This window comes from Nycticebus coucang, chromosome 11 (genome assembly GCF_027406575.1).
Source record: "Nycticebus coucang isolate mNycCou1 chromosome 11, mNycCou1.pri, whole genome shotgun sequence".
NCBI classification, from domain to species: Eukaryota; Metazoa; Chordata; class Mammalia; order Primates; family Lorisidae; genus Nycticebus; species Nycticebus coucang.
Genome location: NC_069790.1, coordinates 110,251,208 through 110,270,813, shown reverse-complemented (window position 1 = coordinate 110,270,813; position 19,606 = coordinate 110,251,208). Strand labels below are relative to the sequence as shown.

Sequence of the window (19,606 nt, the reverse complement as noted above, 5' to 3'; positions counted from 1 at the left end):
AAATGCCTGTAGTCCCAGCTACTTGGGAGGCAAGAGAATAGCTTTAGCCCAAGAGTTTGAGATTGCTGTGAATTTTGACACCACAGCACTCATAGTGAGACTCTGTCTCAAAAGACAAAAAAAAAAAAAGGTCTCTCTTAATTAAAGGTAGCCATGCACAGTGGCTCACATCTGTAATCCTAGCACTCTGAGAGACTGAGGCTGGTAGATTGCTTGAGCTGATGAAACCAGCCTGAGTAAGAGTAAGATCCATCTCTACTAAAAATAGAAAAAACTGGGTGGTGCCTGTGGCTCAGAGGGGTGGGGCGCTGGCCCCATATGCCAGAGGTGGTGGGTTCAAACCCAGCCCCAGCCAAAAACTGCAAAAAAAAAAAAAAATAGTAAAAACTGAGGCAAGATGATCACTTGGGCCTAAGATCGAGGTTGCTGTGAGCTATGATGGCACAGCACTCTACTCAGGGTGCTAGAGTAAGACTCTGTCTAATAAAAAGGAATAAAATAAAAAATAGGCCGGCACAGTGACTCCCGCCTATAATCCTAGCACTCTGGAAGACCAAGGTGGGTGGATTGTTTGAGCTCACAAGTTCGAGACCAGCCTGAGCAAAAAGCAAGACCCTGTCTCTACTAAAAATAGAAAAATCTGAGGCAAGAGGATCGCTTGAGCCCAAGAGTTGGAGGTTGCTGTGAGCTATGATGCCTCAGTACTCAACCCAGGGTGACAGCTTGAGATTCTGTCTCAAAAAAAATAAAGATAGCCTTAGAAATTCAAATTCTGTGAAAATTATATCTTTTAGTCAAATGAATTAAAAATTTAAAACAATATACTTTGGGCTCAGCGCCTGTGTCTCAAGCAGCTAAGGCGCCATACATATACACCTGAGTTGGCGGGTTTGATTCCAGCCCAGGCCTGCCAAACAACAATGACAGCTGCAACCAAAAAAATAGCCAGGCATTGTGGCGGGTGCCTGTAGTCCCAGCTACTTGGGAGGCAGAGGCAGGAGTCTCGCTTGAGCCCAGGAGTTGAAGGAGTTGCTGTGAGCTGTGATGCCAAAGCGCTCTACCCAGGGTGACAGCTTGAGGCTCTGTCTCAAAAAAAACAAAAATCGATATACTTTGGATCAGCCTGCCTTTAGTTTCAAACAACAAAAATTTCTTTGCCCTCTACATAACCCTAGTATGTGAACATCCTTTTCTTATCACATGTTCGTATCTGTGTCCCTAACACCCTGACACCGAACTCTATAGCCAGAAACATCCTCAATTCTAGTGAAAATAAGTGGAAATGCATTAATATATGAAGCTTGTAGAGAGGAGAAATGGCAAGAGCCACCCCTAAACTGAAAGAGCTAGTTAATTGGTCTATTAAAGACAGGGGAATTTTTTTAAAAATTCTTCTTTTTTTTTTTTTGGGCGGCGCCTGTGGCTCAAGGAGTAGGGCACCGGTCCCATATGCCAGAGGTGGTGGGTTCAAACCCAGCCCCGGCCAAAAAAAAAAAAAAAAAGTCAAAAAAAAAATTCTTTTTTTTTTTGAGACAGCGTGGCAGTCTGTTCTGGGTTGAGTGCTGTGGCATCATCATAGCTCACAGGAACCTCACACTTATGGGTTTAAGCAATCCTTTTGCCTCAGCCTCCCAAGTAGCTGGGACTACAGGTGTGCGCCACCACGTCTGCCTAATTTTTCTATTTTAGTAAGGATAGAATCTCGCTTTTGCTCAAGCTGGTCTTGAACTCCTGAATTCAATCAATCCAGCCACCTCGGACTCCCAGAGTACTAGGATTACAGGCTTCAGCCATGGTGCCTGGCCCACTTTTACTTTTTTTAAGGGTGAAACAGTTTACCTAAGACAGTGTCAAACATATAGTAGGCATTCATAAATGTTTATTGAAGGAAGAAAACAGAGAAAGGGAAATTGAACCTTAAATTCCTGAAGAATGAATGTGAAATAGCTAGGGAACGGCGGGTATGAGTGAAGAAAGAGTTTTCCGTGCCTAAGGAATGGCCAAATGTTGAAATAAAGATCACAACTTCTAAGAACTGAATTTCTGTATGGCTGGACTGTCACATTCAGTAGAGATGAGGCCAAAAAGGTTTGGCATGGCAAGGGCTGTAATTAGGACTGTGACCAGATCAGATCTGTACATAGTGGAAAATGGATTGGAGAGAGCAAGTTTGGAATTAAAGAAACCATTGGGGAGGGCAGTGGTTAAGGGAAGAGATGCAAGATGTAAGAGGTTTAGACTAGGATAATAGCAACAGAGATTCTTAGGAGATAGAATCTAATTTAGTGATTATTATTTAACTAAGGATATGAAGTAAAGGAATCATTCAATAACTGAGATTTGTGACCAGTACGGTGGCTCACGCCTGTAATGCTACCACTCCCAGAGGCCAAGGTGAGTGGATTGCCGGAGTTCATGGGTTTGAGACCAGCCTGAGCAAAAGCAAGACCCCGTCTCTAAAAAAAACAGCCAGGTGTTGTGGCAGGCACCTGTAGTCCCAGCTACTTGGGAGGCTGAGACAAGAGAATCACTTGAACCTAAGAGTTTGAGGCTGCTATGAGCTGTGACGCCACAGCACTCTACCAAGGATGACTAAGTGAGACTTTGTCTCAAAAAAAAAAAAAAAAAAACCCTGAGATTTCTTTATTGAAGCTAAGCAAAAGTTTCATTGAACTGAGAAGGAATTGTAGGGGAACATGATGAGGTTCCATTTTGGACACTCAGTTATCTAAGTGGTATTGTCTGCCAGGCAGCTGGACATACAGGTCTTCAGTTTGGCTGGGAGTGGGGGACCCTGAACTGGAATTATCAGCACATTGAGGATAACTGAAGCCTTTGGGAGTAGAGGGGATCATGCCAGGGAAAGCACATAGAGTGTGAGTTAAAGGCCTAGGTCTGAATCCTGAGGAACACCAATATATAAGGGATACACAGAACTGGAAACTAAAAACAAATGGCTAGAGTGAGAGAAGAAAACAGAAGAATGTGATGTCATCAAAGCCAAGGGGAAAGGAGGGAATAGTGCATGTCACATGCTTCCTAGAGAACAAACAAGAAATTAATAGGATTTGGGCGGTGCCTGTGGCTCAGTCAGTAAGGCACCAGCCCCATATACCAAGGGTGGCGGGTTCAAACCCGGCCTGGCCAAACTGCAACCAAAAAAAAAATAGCCGGGCATTGTGGCGGGTGCCTGTAGTCCCAGCTACTCGGGAGGCTGAGGCAAGAGAATCACTTAAGCCCAGGAGTTGGAGGTTGCTGTGAGCTGTGAGCTGTGTGAGGCCACGGCACTCTACCAAGGGCCAGAAAGTGAGACTCTGTCTCTACAAAAAAAAAAAAAGAAATTAATAGGATTCGCTGGGTTTAGTGGCCGGAAGGAAGGTCATTTGTAATCCTGCAAGAGGGAGAGGCAGAAAGTACACGGAGGGTGAATGAGCAGTAAGTGCAGAAAATGGACACAGGCAATGTGGTTTACTAACCTCAAAATCAGTATCCTGAGCAAAAGCAGACTCAGAAGAGTGCATACAATAAGACAGCATTTGGATAAAATATTAGGACAGGTCACACTAACCTTTGGTCATAGAAGGCAGGTTAGTGATTGCCTTGGATGAGGTGTGAAGAAAAGGAATTGGCTGCAAAAGGACACAAGAGAACTTTTTGGGGTGATGGCAATGTTACTTAGCTTTACTGAGATGTTTATTACACATGTACACTCATTTGTCAAAATCCACTGACCTGGACTCTTAAAATTGGTATATTATCTATAAATTTTACTTTGATGTGCTTATTTTACAAGTTTTTAAAATATAGCAAGGGAATATAATTTATTCAAGTCACTGAATACATTCAATTTATAAAGAGAAACAAGAGAAGGTAGTAGCTAAAAAAGTTGATAGAGGCAGAGTAGTTTTTAGAAGGAAGGTCCTTAAGCATATTTAAATGCTAATAAGAGAGACCAGTGAGAGGGAACAGTTGAAGTTAAAGAAAGTGTAAAAGAGACAGGAAAGTGAAGGAATGTGATAAGGAATATGTCACATCAAAAACTAGATGTTACATCAATCCTAGCACCCTGGGAGGCTGAGGTGGATGGATTGCCCTGAGCTCACCGGTTCGAGACCAACCTGAGCAAGAGTGAGACCCTGTCTCTAAAAATAGTCAGGCATTGTGGGTGCCTATAGTCCCAGCTACTTGGGAATCTGAGGCAAGAGAATCACTTGAGCCCAAGAGTGAGAGGTTGCTGTGAACTATGATGCAACAGCACTCTACTGAGGGGAACACAGTGAGACTCTGTCTCAAAAACAAACAAAAAAAAAAAACCTAGAATAGTAGGTGGCCAAAACCTCAGGATTCTCTGTTCTGGGACCTTCCAAGGACGGAAAAGTTGACTGCTAATGTACTGTAGTTGTTCTAGAATAATTTCTATTTCTGATACTGAGTTGAGCTGATTCTTAGTAATGACTATTAATAGGAGGTAAAGGCTGATTATATATGGACAGAAATGGCCTGAGCAAATTATTTAAGTCATAAGATATAATATGCCTAGTCTTCTGAAGCCTCATGGCAGTAGGACTTAGAGATGGGCTCATGATAAAAAGAATGAGAATACACCTCAGTGCCTGTAGCTCAAGCAACTAAGGCACCAGCTGGCCGGTTCATATCCAGCCTGGGCCTGCCAAACAACGACAACTACAACGAAAAAATAACCCAGCATTGTGGCGGGCACCAGTAGTCCCAGCTACTTGGGAGGCTGAGGCAAGAGAATCGTTTAAGCCCAGGAATTGGAGGTTGCTGTAAGCTATGACGCCACAGCACTCTACCCAGGGCAACAGCTTGAGGTTCTGTCTCAAAAAAAAAAAGAATGAGAATAAAAAAGATGAAAATGGTTAAGATTTTTTTTCCTTAGGCACTCATTATATGTTATATAAACATTCTCATTTATTGCAACCACCTTGTTGGCATTCCCATTTTATAAACGATGGAACAAGCACTGGTCAACCTGCCCAAGATCACACAGCAAGTAAATTATAAAGGTGGAAAAAATCAGTATGACTTAAAAGCCATAGGCAATTAGGCAATTCTGCCTCAAATCTCTTTCTTGAAAAATATTTATTTTTTGTATACAACAAAGGAAATCAAAACATCAACCTATCCTTTTGTTTTCTTAACTCTTACAAAGTAGACTATCTTAATACAAATCTAAAAAAAATTAAAAGTTGGGCAGCGCCTGTGGCTCAGCGGGTAGGGCGCCAGTCCCATATGCCGGAGGTGGCGGGTTCAAACCCAGCCCCGGCCAAAAATAAATAAATAAATAAAAAAAAAAAAAAATTAAAAGTTTTTTTTTTTTGAGACAAGAGTCTATGTCTCACTTGAGAGTGCGGTAATGTCAGCTCACAGCAACCTCAAACTCTTGGGCTTAAGCAATTCTCCTGCCCTAGGCTCCCAAGTAGCTGGGACTACAGGCGCCCACCACAATGCCTGGCTATTTTTTTTTTGTTGAGTTGTTGTTGTTTAGCAGGGCCAGGCCAGGTTTGAACACACCAGCCTCAGTGCATGTGGCCGGTGCCATAACCAATGTGCTACAGATGCTGAGCCAAAACACTTCCCTTTTTTAAATCTGTTCAATTGGATAAATGGTTACATGACCTCTTAATACTATTATTTTAATGTTAACCTCTTACAGGAAAAACATGGCATTTGGAGATTTTTTTTATTTGTCTTTTTTTTGTAGAGACAGAGTTTCACTTTATGGCCCTCGGTAGAGTGCCGTGGCCTCACACAGCTCACAGCAACCTCCAACTCCTGGGCTTAGGCGAGTCTCTTGCCTCAGCCTCCCGAGTAGCTGGGACTACAGGCGCCCGCCACAACGCCCGGCTATTTTTTGGTTGCAGTTTGGCCGGGGCCGGGTTTGAACCCGCCACCCTCAGAATATGGGGCCGGCGCCTTACCAACTGAGCCACAGGCGCTGCCCTATTTTTTTGTTTGTTTAGCAGGCTCAGGCATCAAGCCTGAGCTATCCATTTTAAAAATATTTTAATACATGCTACATATATGTCACTGTGGAAGGTGCTCTGGAAACCACAAGAATGAGACATGGTCCTCACTCTTTAGACCTTACAGTCTAGGGAAAAAGAAATTATAATACATATAATATCTACCAGAAGAAACTGACATACTCATTTATATAATAAAGGGCCACAAACAAAGAAGTGTTGGCAGTTTACAGAAAAAGAATAATTTTTATTTGACGAATTAAGGACATTAAAAGCAAAGGGACCAGGTGGCGCCTATGGCTCAAAGGAATAGGGCACCGGACCCATATGCCAGAGGTGGTGGGTTCAAACCCAGCCCTGGCCAAAAACTGCAAAAAGAAAAAAAAAAGCAAAAGAACCATTTAGAAAGTCTTTTAATGGTTCAGCCAAAAGATTATCAGTGCTTGAACTAGGGCAGAGTCAGTGGAAACAGAGAGGGTGAGAAGAGAAGGCTATTAGAGTTAGTAGAAGCAGAAATTACTGACTGGTTGAATGTGATGAGTGAGGAGAGAAAAATACCAAATGAAGCCCAAGTTTTTTACTTGATTAGTCAAGTGCATGGCGGAGCCATTCACCAAGCTAGGGAATTCAAGAGGAAAAGCCATTTGCCAAGATTAGTAAGTAGATGTCAGTGAGTTCATTCCCTTCCCCTCTCTCTGAACTTCCTTCCTGTGTACTATAGTTGACCTGTGGCCATTTCCTCCATCTGAGGGCCAGGGCTTGTCAGGCCTAGGGAGGCAAGAGCTCCCCAATCCTGTTAGTCCCTTAGGGTCACCATCTTGACCTCAAATCAGCCCAAATCTTTATATATCCCTTTAACCCTCCTCAATAACCCTATTCGAGTATGCCATCTATTTCTTTCAGGATCCTAACACATATTTGTATATTTTTAAAATAAGATTTCTATGTGTAATTATATATAAATGCATAGGCAATATCTAGAAGGATGCACATCAACTGTTAGTAATGGTTACTACTTGGCAATGGGGATGGAAGAGGGAAGGGAAGTGAGACAAGAGGGCTTGCTTTTATTTTATAATATATGAATTCATTAAAACAAAAGGCTAGCACAAGAAGTTCAGTGAATTCACTGAAAGTAATGAAGAAACCTCTAGTTAATTCCTCTAAGAACCATTCAGTCAACAAAATTACAAAAAAAAACCCTAAAAATTTAAAAAGAAATTTAATGATAAATACATATTGGCAGAAATGATTAAATTCTTGTATGAATGCAGCATCCGGGGAAACGCTCCATGTTCATGGCTCCCAGCCCTTCCCTCCAGGCTGACAGGGTAACTCGAGACCCACTAAGCCAGCAGACTCCTCCACTGAGCGCTCACCCTTGCCATGAAATTCCTGATGAAGGGCTATGTGTTCCCGGATGCTGCGCAGGAGGCAGAGATAGGTGGCAGCTTGGAAATGAAGCTCATGTTTTGCTCTGCATAATTTCTCACTGGTGACCTGGAGAAGCAACAAGTTAGAAATGCCATTAACACCCCAGATAACAGATACAGGTCCACAAAGAAAGGAATAATAAACTAGCATTCTCCAGAGGGAAAGCCAATTGCCCAGAAGAAATACAAATATGAATAAGTGTATACTTAATACACTTGTAAAACCACTCCATAATTCTTAGGAAAGCTGACTTCCAGTTAATCAAAGGATGTTTAAAAGGAGTATCATTGAATATCCCTTTTTTTTTTTTTCTTTTTGATGTGGTCTCAAACTGTCAGCCTTGGTAGAGTGCCATGGTATCATGGATCACAACCACCTCAACTCTTGGGCTCAAGAAATTGTTACCTTAGTTTTTCTACTTTTAGTAGAGATGGGGGTATCGCTTTTGCTCCAGCTGGTCTCAAACTCATAAACTCAAGCAATCCACTGGCCTCAACCTCCCAAAGTGCTAGGATTACAGGTGTGAGCTACCGCACCCAGCCTCCCTATATGTTTTTTTCTTTTAGCTTCCATGACTTTATTAATACAGTAATTGTCCTCTGCTCAACTTTTTTCTTGATTCTGTTGTACCCTGATTCGCAATTTCTCTTTACAAGAAAAAAAATTTTTTTTTTTGTAGAGACAGAGTCTCACTTTATGGCCCTGGGTAGAGTGCCATGGCATTACACAGCTCACAGCAACCTCCAACTTCTGGGCTTAAGTGATTCTCTTGCCTCAGTCTCCCGAGTAGCTGGGACTACAGGCGCCCGCCACAACGCCCGGCTATTTTTTTGGTTGCAATTCAGCCGGGGCCAGGTTTGAACGCGCCACCCTTGGTACATGGGGCTGGCGCCTTACCAACTGAGCCACAGGTACCACCCTACAAGAAAATTTTCATCTTTAGAGGGAGATAATTAACATGGGCCTCAATACCTCACAGATAATGTAATTCTCTAATATTCTTTCAAGAAAAAAGTCCCCTGGCATCACAGCTCACAGTAACCTCAAACTTTTAGGCTCAAGCCATCTTGCCTCAGCCTCCCAAGTAGCTGGGACTGCAGATGCCCACCACAATGCCCGTCTAGTTTTTAGAGTTGGGATCTCATTCTTGCTGAGACTGGTCTCCAGTTTGTGAACTCAAGCCATCTACTCACCTGGGTCTCCCAGAGTACTAGGTTTACAGGCATGAGCCACCTCGCCCAGCCTCCAGGGATCTACTCCTGTTCAGCACTTTAGTACACTGATAATCTTTTGCTCTATAAACAAGCTGCCTTCTTTCACTCCCTTATTCTTTTGAAGACTCTAACTGAATAAGGTATATAAGGCCCCTAGACTCCAGTGGGTATAAACAACTAATACTTACTGAGGACATAAAAAATCTCAGGGCACTCAAATGCTCACCCCAAACTGCCTTTTGTCAATTTAATCATAGCTCTTACTAGAGCTTGCACACTGACAAAAGGAAAAGCTGCCACTATTTACACAGACTCCAAATATGCCTTTGGAATCTGCCATGGAGTAGGCACAGTTTAGAAATCTCATAGTTAATTTCTGCCTGTGGCTCAAAGGAGTAGGGTGTTGGCACCGTATGCCAGAGGTGATGGGTTCAAACCCAGCCCCAGTTAAAAAAAAAAAAACTGCAAAAATTTCTGCTGACACTCAACTGCCAATGGAAGTTCCTATATTTTAACACTGGAAGAAGACATCTAGTTTCAACTCCTTCATTTTACAAATATGGAAACTAAGGCCTAGAAACATTCAGTGGTTGGTTACTGGCAGATACAGGAATTATAATCAGGTCAGTGCTCATCAATTTCACCTAAGGAATATAATACAGAACTTTCAAAAAAATGAAGGACTGCTTTAGTTTATGTTTCTGTGACACTGGTTAATGTAGCACAACCTTTTTTTTTTTTTTGGAGATAGTCTTACTCTTGTCACTCTGGCTAGAGTGCAATGGTATGATCATAGCTCACTACAACCTCAAACTCCTAGGCTCAAGCAATCCTCCTGCCTCAGCTTCCTGAGTAGCTGGAACTACAGCACATGCTACTACACTTAACCTGGCTAATTTTTCTATTTTTTGTAGATGCAGGAATCTCACTATGTTGCCCAGGCTGGTCTCACTCCTGGCCTCAAGTGATGCTCTCACCTTGGCCTCCCAAAGTGCTAGGATTACAGATGGAGCCACTGGAACCAGCTAAATTTAACTTTTTTTTTTTTGGCAGTTTTTGGCCAGGGTTGGGTTTGAACCCACCACCTCTGATATATGGGGCTGGTGCCCTACTCCTTGAGCCACAGGCACCGCCCTTATATTTCCTTTTTTATTTTTTAATTTAACTTCTTTTTTTTATAATTTTTTTTTTTTTTGGTAGAGACAGAGTCTCACCTTATGGCTCTCTGCAGAGTGCTGTGGCCTCACACAGCTCACAGCAACCTCAACTCCTGGGCTTAAGCAATTCTCCTGCCTCAGCCTCCCGAGCAGCTGGGACTACAGGAGCCCGCCACAACGCCCAGCCACTTTTTGGCTGCAGTTCGGCCGGGGCTGGATCTGAACCCGCCACCCTCGGTATATGGGGCCAGCGCCTTACCAACTGAGCCACAGGCGCCGCCCTTAACTTCTTAATTAAGATTTTATGAGAGTATACCACCAAGTATACTCTCATAAAAGTCAAGTATTATTAACAATGGGTGACATCCATTTCTACTATATAAACCTAAATCTCTAGTATTTGAAACAGGAATTATAGGTTAATATGGAAGATACTGATCTTGATTCACCTGAGCCTGAGTCAAGAGGAGTTACGAGGGTCAGTAAATGAACCATGGACACCTAGAGTCCATACATTAAACACTACATTTTTCAAAAGAAGAAAGTTAAGATTCTCCTGTCTCCCTAGGGAAAGGATAGAGAAAATGGGGAGAGTCAATGAGTTAGGTCTAAGCTAGAAGGGAGTAAAATCCATACTCCATATCCTCATATGCATTCCACAGAGTGCTGTTTCTAAAATTTTTAGCATGAATTTTGTATGTATTTCCAAGGAATTTCAGAGCCATTACCAAGCCTCAAGAGTAATCATGTCACCTTAAAAATCTTAGAATGGCCTCCCATTACACTTACATAAAGTTTAAATTTCTGCCAACCACCTCCTCTTCCTCACTTCACCTTCACACCTAAGACTCTATCTTTCCCAACTCCTCTTCCCTCTGGGCTGTCAATTCTGCAGCTTTTATACTTGGATCTTCAAATTTCCTAAGCCCGTTTACTTGCTAACTACATTTACCCTTAAGGTCCCCCAATTAATTTCCTCCTGAAAGCTTTCCCTACCTACTCCTTTAGCCCCCTGTCCTCTATACCTTTAGCATGTATTTGTTCTAAGTTCTTTATTATATGGCTCCTGAGGTGAACTGTAAGCTGCATAAATGACATGACCCAAGTGCATCTTATTCTTCTTGTTTAGCCCAAGTTCCTAACACAGTCCCTAATATTTTAAAACTAGCTGAGGTCTATTTTTAAGATTTTGCATTCTGACTTCCATGGCTCAGAAATTCAGCAGTCAAAATGATGGGTCTCCCTTTTCCCATGTTGCAGTGTCTTTCCTAAAGCACAGGGCTCCAACAATTTACCATTTCTTAGATAGGCTGCAGCTTCTTCCAAGCCAGATTTATAACGCCAATGGCATTAATTGTAAGAATCCTATTTGGGAGCAAAGTAACCTAGGTTCTAGAATAGCTGTTTGTTCTACGTCTCCTTGTACAGGTCTCGGCTGCCCCATTTGAAAAAAATGAAACTATCTTACACTGGCTCTTGCCCAAGAGGTATATGGAACTGTGGGTTTCAGGACGATATTTCCCCCAGGGCTGGCCTCCCCTAAGTTTAGATTTATATGCTACAGGAGTAAAAAGGTTCCTGGTCATGTATCAAGCTAATGCTGTAACTGATGGTACAACCTCATTACAGTTCCTAGCACCACTCTGCAAGGCACCATTTTTTTAGGGGATACAAAAGTAAAACAGTTTCTGCTCTTCAAGCTCCCAATGTTCCCCACCTTGTTACAGTTTTTCTTTTCTGCTCCCCAAAATTTGCTTCTCTGAGTAGTTCTTCTAGGGTAAGAAAAAGGAGAGTGTTGGATAGATACCGTGTCTTAAAGTCTCGGGACGTTCCTCCCTTCACAAAACCCACCGTCAATCCTTCCCACCATCCCACTTTCCCTCCGCAGAGGCCACAGACCGGCCAATGAAGTCCTTCGGGACGGCTCCATCCCTCCGGAGGACTTTGCGGCCCGCCGGGCCTCGGCAGGTCCCCGGGTGTGGGCCGGAGTATAGAGCCTGGGGCCTGAGTCTGGTCTGGAGCAGGGCTCGGAGGGAGGGTCGGCCGCGGAGATACCGAAGGGAGACTCAGCCTTCCGCACCCCCGCTCTTCCCCACTCTTCCTCCCTTCCTGGGACGTGGAGCATCGGGACATAGTTTTCGTACCCGATGTGTTCGAAAAGCCTTCATGAGGTACCGATAGGCCGCGGTGTCGCGATAGGGTCGGCCGGTGGCCGTGTTCAGGTAGCGCAACTCCCGCAGAAGGCCTCGCAAAGTGCGCGCCGGTGACCCTAAGGCCGCCATTTTCCTGTCCTCCGCGCCTGGTTTCGTCGCGCGCCCTCCCGCGCCCACGAGCAGAATGGTACGGTCGGGCCCAGACGACCAGCTCCCCTTTTCTACAAACGGGCAGTGGGATGTCTCACTCCCCTATTTTACCGAACCATATTAATCGAACGCCGAGCGGCGCCCTTCCGAATTAAGAGAAAAGCAACCGAAGGCCGAATGTAAATGAGTACCAGGTCCTGAAAACCTGCGACAGGCCGGCGGCGGGGAAAGGAGGTCCTCAGGGCTCTCGTCATCGAGACGCCGCTCGCCGACCGCCTGCGGAGTCTCGGGGCGTGGCGGGCTTGAATGTGGATTTGGTATAGAACACGCTGAGAAGATATCCTTGTAATGATTTCCAAAAGGGGTATCAAAATTCAACGTATTGTCAGACTTCTCAAAAATCCTGCAGGACAAGGAATGTGCTGATTCTGGAGAATTACACTCCAGCAACTAATAAAACCACATACACACGCTCCTCGTTTAGAAAAAGTGATACTAAGTTGGTAGATTTTATTGTAATTGTGTAAGAAAGAAAAAAAAATCTTTTAAGTTAAAAAATATTCCTCCACCCCAGATGGGACTCGAACCCACAATCCCTGGCTTAGGAGGCCAATGCCTTATCCATTAGGCCACTGGGGCTTCTGCGAACAACACGCTCAAACAACGTATTAAATTTTTTTCTCTTTACTACGTCATCGCCTCTTAAGTTTCTTTTTACCCTATCCTGGAAAACCACACCTAGCACTAAAATAAAGGGTGCTGCCTGCTGGGAATTGTAGTTCAGAAAACAAGCCTGCGTTACAGCTCCAAATGCTTCACCCTCCAAATACCACCGGTGCGCCAGGCTCAAAGCGAGTGCGCGCACGCTTTTGAGCACGCGCTTGCCTGCGCAGTAGCCCCCACGCCTGCGCAAAAGCGGGCATGCGACGTCTCATTGCCGAGCGCGCTAGGTAAACTTGCCGGACCTTTCCCTTGAGACTCCCCCTTTGAGTGTCTACGCTGATGCCGTCTTACCGGAAACAGCCAGGCCCCTTCCGGTGTTGCGACTTTCCGGGATTAGCTTTGCTCTTGCCGGCCGTTAGGTGGCGCCCGCAGCGGTCAATTTCTGTTTCCGGTTGAAATCTTAAGCTAACTCCGCCGAGCCAGTGGCAAGTGAGAAACCTTAGCCTTGCCCTTTGAATTGGCGGGTCGCTGGTAGATATGGGACAGCCGGGAATTGTAGTTAATTCATGAGGAATGAGTTAATTAGAAGTAATCAGGAGTTAGCTCATTTTCTGGTTATGTTCTTAATTGTATAAATCGGGCGAGTTACTTCTCAGAGTCTCAACGACTTTACCCTTCGCTTGAAGTCTGGCAGTGACTCATTGTCCCTAAATTAAAGTTCAGGCTACTTAAACTGACTCCCAGACGACATACTGGAGTCTGCCTAAATTGAACTTCGCTTATATCTTAATCTTCATCTTTCACTTTTTGTTTCTTGTCACCCTCCTCTCCGAATATATGAACTCATTGTCTCAGCCACAACTTACATGTTATTCCCTCTGCCTTAACCGTTTGTATTTATATTGCTGTTTATCCTTGGGGCTTCAGCCTACTTCAGAAGTCTGGGTTAGACTCTTCTCTAGGCCGCTAATGGTCAATCAGGCAAGATTAAAATGATTCACTTCACTTCCCCCGTCTTCTGTTGTTCCCTTTATTTACTCCGTCATACATAACTCATCATGCCATATTATAGTTATCAGTTTCCTCCATCAGACTGGGCGATTGTTCAGCTCTAAAAGCCCTGTGCCTACAGAAAAGTCTGTTCCTTCAGAAGGCAGCTTCATCTGGAGCTTCTAAAGGGCTTTGGCACGTTATGGCCCCAATGGCTAGGAGACATAAGCTATTGAGCAGAAATGACCAACACAAATGGAACACTAATGGTACATTAATGAGTAAAGCAGAATTGGTGGGAAACCTAGGTGAATTGGACAGCACCTAGCCCACCTGTCCCCACTACTCACCTCTATGGTTGCCATTTAGGAAAGCAAATCTCTCCCCATCCTCCACCAAGAAATCCATTTTTTAATAGTGCTATAAAATCTTGCCTTCTAAATATTGGCCACTAATTAATACTTTTAAAGTACTACATGCCGGGCGCCACCTGTGGCTCAGTGGGTAGGGCACCAGACCCATATACCGAGGGTGGTGGGTTCAAACCTGGCCCTGACCAAACTGCAACAACAACAACAACAAAAAATAGCCGGGTGTCGTGACAGGTGCCTGTAGGCAAGAGAATCGCCTAAGCCCAGGAGTTGGAGGTTGCTTTGAGCTGTGAGGCCACGGCACTCTACCAAGGGCGATAAAGTGAGACTCTGTCTCTACAAAAATAAAACTAAAAAATAAAGTACTACATGCCAAACAAAACACTTAGGCTACAGACTTCTAGTTTGTGAAGAAGAAAGACAGTAAGAGGAAGTTGAGAGAATGGAAAAATGTGCTGTTCTTACTTGGGAAAAGAATTGCTTTGGTTACCTGGTCTTACTTTTGGAAAAGAAGCTCCTGAGAATTGGTATAAATAGAGTTAACTCATTTGTATTGACTTAACCTGGAAGATTATATTCAAAAGTCAGTCTAAGTCGCTCTTCATTACGCTCAGCTGATTGTCACACTGGCTAAATTAAGGAACTTTGAAGCACAATACCTTAAACAGCTTTCCGAAGTTTGTTCAGTGTCCCATTGGCGGCAACCACTATTAACCTGAATAACCTTTATATACAGGGCACCGCTGGACAGGTCCTGGTGGGGCTGAATGAACCCATGTGCCACCATCGGGAGTTTGTGATTCACACACAAGGTCTTCTGTTACAAAGTTAAGAAACTGAACACTCTAAGGACCATGGTACCTGTCAAGGACCCAGTGTGTGAAGTACACTTAGTAATACACTTAGTAAAATGATGACTAACTGTAGATTTAATCTAAAGTAAGAATGCTTTGAAGACATAGACACTTTAAGATACCGGGATATTATATAACTTTGTAACCTATAAAGAAAAATCTGTGGCTCAGTGCCTGTAGCGCAGTGGTTACGGCTCCAGCCACATACACCGAGGCTGGCGCGTACAAACGCAGCCCAGACCAGCTGAACAACAATGACAACCACAACAAAAAAATAGCCTGCCATTTTGGCAGGTGCCTGTAGTCCCAGCTACTTGGGAGGCTGAGGCAAGAGAATCACTTAAGCATAAGAATTTGAGGTTGCTGTGAGCTGTGATGCCACAGCACTCTACCGAAGGCAACATAGTGAGACTCTGTCTCAAAAAAGAAAAGAAAAATGTGTTTAATGTTTACAACAAAAAGTAATAACATGGCTAATATTTACTTTTACGGTGAGGCTATAAAATTAACAAAGACAAATAGAACAGCTCTTTGAGGAGACATTCTCGCTGTTCTCCAGAATTGCTGGCTTTTCTTTTTTTTTTTTTTTTTTTTGGTAGAGACAGAGTCTCACTTTATGGCCCTCGGTAGAGTGCCGTGGCCTCACACAGCTCACAGCAACCTCCAACTCCTGGGCTTAAGCGATTCTCTTGCCTCAGCCTCCCGAGTAGCTGGGACTACAGGCGCCCACCACAACGCCCGGCTATTTTTTGGTTGCAGTTTGGCCGGGGCCGGGTTTGAACCCGCCACCCTCGGTATATGAGGCCGGCGCCTTACCGACTGAGCCACAGGCGCCGCCCAAGCTGGCTTTTCTTTAAATAAAAGTGGAATTGTTGATCTCTCAACCACTTCTCCGTTAATTGACTTGGGTAACAGGTGGACAGACTCCTTGGTCTGCCAACATATTTTGGTAACCAGGAAGGGACGATCAATTGGGTGGCTTGGTGAGGACAGCCTCACCTAGGGCTCTGGCAATTGGCCTGGACAGGGGAGACTGCAGCATGCCTCCCTGCCGCTCCTTGCAACGCTGCCGGAATATCTCTCTCTGTGGGGTCCTCCTCTCACTGTCACATTTATATAGAAATCCCTTCCACTTTTATTCAGGTGCACAGAGAGGTTAGAGTCCCCTTCTGGTTGCCGCACAGGGTTAGGGTCCCCGTCTGGTTGCGCACAGAGGATAGAGTCCCCGTCTGCTTGACTAGGCATCTGTGTTTTCTGCGGAGCCCAACCATAGGGGCTCACTTATCAGTTCTACAGGACAGGCCTATAGGTTGTATCCTATCTGATTGGCCATCTAATGGGTATCCACCTAGGACACGCACCCCTCCCCCCGCCAAAAGATGAGGTTTTACTGTGATATGGCCTGGCCTATGTACAATCTTTTAATTTTTTTATATTTTGGAGACAGAGTCTCCCTATGTCGCCCTGGGTAGAATGCCATGGCATCACAGCTCACAGCAACCTCAAACTCTGGGGCTCAAGTGATTCTCTTGCCTCAATCTCCCAAATAGCTGGGACTACAGGCGCCCACCACAACGCCTGACTATTTATGTACAATCTTAAAGGTAAAGCGAAATGGCTATTAAATGGATTCTTAAATTACTGCAATATTCTCCAGGTAGAGCTCTTTTGTCAAAAAATAGGAAAATAGAATGAGATCCTTGTGTTCAAGCTTCTATTTCTGTTTATGTACGTATGTGGTATATGTTTGCGTGACATTTGTCTCTGTTTGTGTCTGTACAACCTACAAGAAAGCCTTTTGGGGCACATCCTGTCTAGTTGGGCCACTTACGGGCATTAGTCTCCAACTAAAAGGAAATTAACCTTCTATTGCAACACTGTCTAGCCTATGTACGTTTGGGGCTCTGAGGAAAGATGGCCCTTGAACGGTTCCTTGAATTATTATACTGTTCCACAGCTTGAATGTGATGTTTTGTCAATGATCAGGAAAAGGAGATGAAATTCTATATGTAAAGATTTTTATGTCTTTACATAATATAGATATAAGAAAAGAAAGGAATCTTCTTTTTTTTTTTTTGTAGAGACAGAGTCTCACTTTATGGCCCTTGGTAGAGTGCCGTGGCATCACACAGCTCACAGCAACCTCCAGCTCCTGGGCTTAAGCGATTCTCTTGCCTCAGCCTCCCGAGTAGCTGGGACTACAGGCGCCTGCCACAGCACCCGGCTATTTTTTTTGTTGTTGCAGTTTGACCCGGGCTGGGTTTGAACCCGCCACCCTTGGCATATGGGGCCGGTGCCCTACTCACTGAGCCACAGGCGCCGCCCAGAAAGGAATCTTCTAATTTTTTTTTTTTTTTTGAGACAGAATCTCACTATGTCACTCTTGGTAGAGTGCTGTGGTGTCACAGCTCACAGCAACCTCAAACTCTTGGGTTTAAGCGATTCTCTTGCCTCAGCCTCCCAAGTATCTGGGACTACAGGTGTCTGCCACAATGCCCAGCTATTTTTGTTGTTGTTGTTTTTGTTGCAGTTGTCATTGTTGTTTTAGTAGGCCCGGCCGGGTTAGAACCCGCCAGCCTCGGTGTATGTGGCCAGCACCCCGCCCACTGAGTTATGGGTACCACCTTTTCCAATGGGTTAGAGAACAGAGGGAGAAAAGTTAGCTACTCAGGGAAAAATATAGTTCAGGGTGAAGATGATCACTGTAAGCTGGTAATTGAGTTGAATGAGCTGTGACCAATATGCCCATGCTCTGTTAGCTCCAGAAGGGGAGCTGAAAGAGCTAACCCCTCATCCGAGGGAGGTGGGCCTGGACATGGTACCCTCATCTAAAACCATCAAGGAGGTCAATTTGGCTGGAAAGCCAGCCAGGAGGAGGTATGACTCACTGATTTACTTTTATTTTCTTCTTCTTTTTTTTTTTTGGTAGAGACAGAGTCTTACATTTTTTGCCCTTAGTAGAGTGCCATGGCGTCACAGCTCACAGCATCCTCTAGCTCTTGGACTTAGGCAATTCTCTTGCCTCAGCCTCCCAAGTAGCTGAGACCACAGGTGCCTACCACAATGCCCGGCTATTTTTTGTTGTGGTTTGGCTGGGGCCGGGTTTGAACTCACCACCCTCGGTATATGGGGCCAGCGCCCTACTCACTGAGCCACAGGCACCGCCCTACTTTTATTTTCAATGCTTTCTTTCTACTGTATGCCCTGCTGAGGTTTAAACTTGCTGGACTTCTATTTTTTTTTGAGACACTCTCACTTCATCACCCTTGGTAGAGTGCCGTCTTAGCTCACAGCAACAAGTGATCCTCTTGCCTCAGACTCCCAAGTAGCTGGGACTACAGGCACCTGCCACAACGCCTGGCTATGTTTTTGTGGGGGGAGGAGAGGGGATTCTGACACTTGCTCAGTCTGGTTTTGAACCTGTGAGCCCAGGCATTCCACCCGCCTAAGCCTCCTAAATGCAAGGGTGAGCCACCACACCCAACCAAGTTTGCTGGACTTTTTGATCTACATCCTTCTTGCTCTCACTGTCTTCACTTTCCAGATAAAGTGTCTTTTTCGATTCCCTCCTTCCCAATTTAGATTCCGACACTAAGGAAAGACAATCTATCCTGGCAATGTACTTCATCTCCCAGTTGGACCCTGATATTTTGCATAAACTCCAAAAGCTTATAAAGGACCCTCAAACAGAATTTCTTTTTTTTTTTTTTTTTTTTTTGTAGAGACGGAGTCTCACTTTATGGCCCTCGGTAGAGTGCCGTGGCCTCACACAGCTCACAGCAACCTCCAACTCATGGGCTTAGGTGATTCTCTTGCCTCAGCCTCCCGAGCAGCTGGGACTACAAGCGCCCGCCACAACGCCCGGCTATTTTTTGGTTGCAATTTGGCCGGGGCCGGGTTTGAACCCGCCACCCTCGGTATATGGGGGCGGCGCCTGTGGCTCAGTCCGTAAGGCCTTCAGCAGTCTTTGATAACTGGAGAGAGAGACAGAGAGAGAGAGAGAAGGGGCTCAGTGCCCATAGCTCAGTGGTTAGAGTGCTGGCCACATACTCCTGGGCTGGTGAGTTCAAACCCAGCCCTGGCCTACTAAATAATAATGACAACTACAACCAAAAAATAGCCAGGTGTTGTGGTGGGCACCTGTAGTCCCAGCTACTTGGGAAGCTGAGGCAAGAGAATCATATAAGCCCAAGAGTTTGAGGTTGCTGTGAGCTGTGACAGTACAGCACTCTACAGAGGGCGACATAGTGAGACTCTGTCTCAAACAAAAATAGAGAAGCCCAGCACCTGTAGCTCAAGCAGCTAGGACGCCAGCCACATACACCAGAGCTGGCAGGTTTGAATCTAGCCTGGGCCTGTCAAACAACAATGACAACTACAACCAAAAAATAGCCAAGTATTGTGGTGTGCACCTGTAGTCCCAGCTACTTGGGAGGCCGAGGCAAGAGAATCGCTTAAGCTCAAGAATTTGAGGTTGCTGTGAGCTGTGACGTCACAGCACTCTACCCAGGGTGACAGCTTGAGAGTCTGTCTCAAAAACAAACAGAGAGAGAGAAGGCAGAGAGGAGACAGGGCCACAGCAGGCCTGGAGAGGAGAAAGAAGCTTTTCAAATGGTGGCTAAAATTATAGTAG

General features: G+C 44.8%; 1 protein-coding gene and 1 non-coding gene across 3 annotated transcripts; both read right to left on the bottom strand.

Annotated features, from left to right (window-relative positions):
- Nucleotides 1–7,193: 7,193 nt before the first annotated feature.
- Nucleotides 7,194–12,138, bottom strand: FMC1 (formation of mitochondrial complex V assembly factor 1 homolog). 2 transcript variants are annotated; one of them, XM_053608517.1, is made up of 3 exons: nucleotides 11,692–11,930; nucleotides 11,510–11,564; nucleotides 7,351–7,487 (listed from the first exon to the last, which is right to left on the bottom strand). In XM_053608517.1, the coding sequence occupies exons 1-3, from the start codon at nucleotides 11,915–11,917 to the stop codon at nucleotides 7,394–7,396; spliced, it is 375 nt and encodes a 124-aa protein (XP_053464492.1). In that variant the 5' UTR covers nucleotides 11,918–11,930; the 3' UTR covers nucleotides 7,351–7,393. The 2 variants fall into 2 exon arrangements, with proteins under 2 accessions (XP_053464493.1, XP_053464492.1); XM_053608518.1 differs by lacking the exons at nucleotides 11,510–11,564; nucleotides 11,692–11,930 and adding an exon at nucleotides 11,937–12,138 and having other exon boundaries at nucleotides 7,194–7,487.
- Nucleotides 12,139–12,661: 523 nt separating this feature from the next.
- On the bottom strand, nucleotides 12,662–12,734 carry TRNAR-CCU (transfer RNA arginine (anticodon CCU)). Its single transcript has one exon. It is a non-coding gene; the product is annotated as a tRNA-Arg (tRNA).
- Between the last annotated feature and the right edge of the window lie 6,872 nt (nucleotides 12,735–19,606).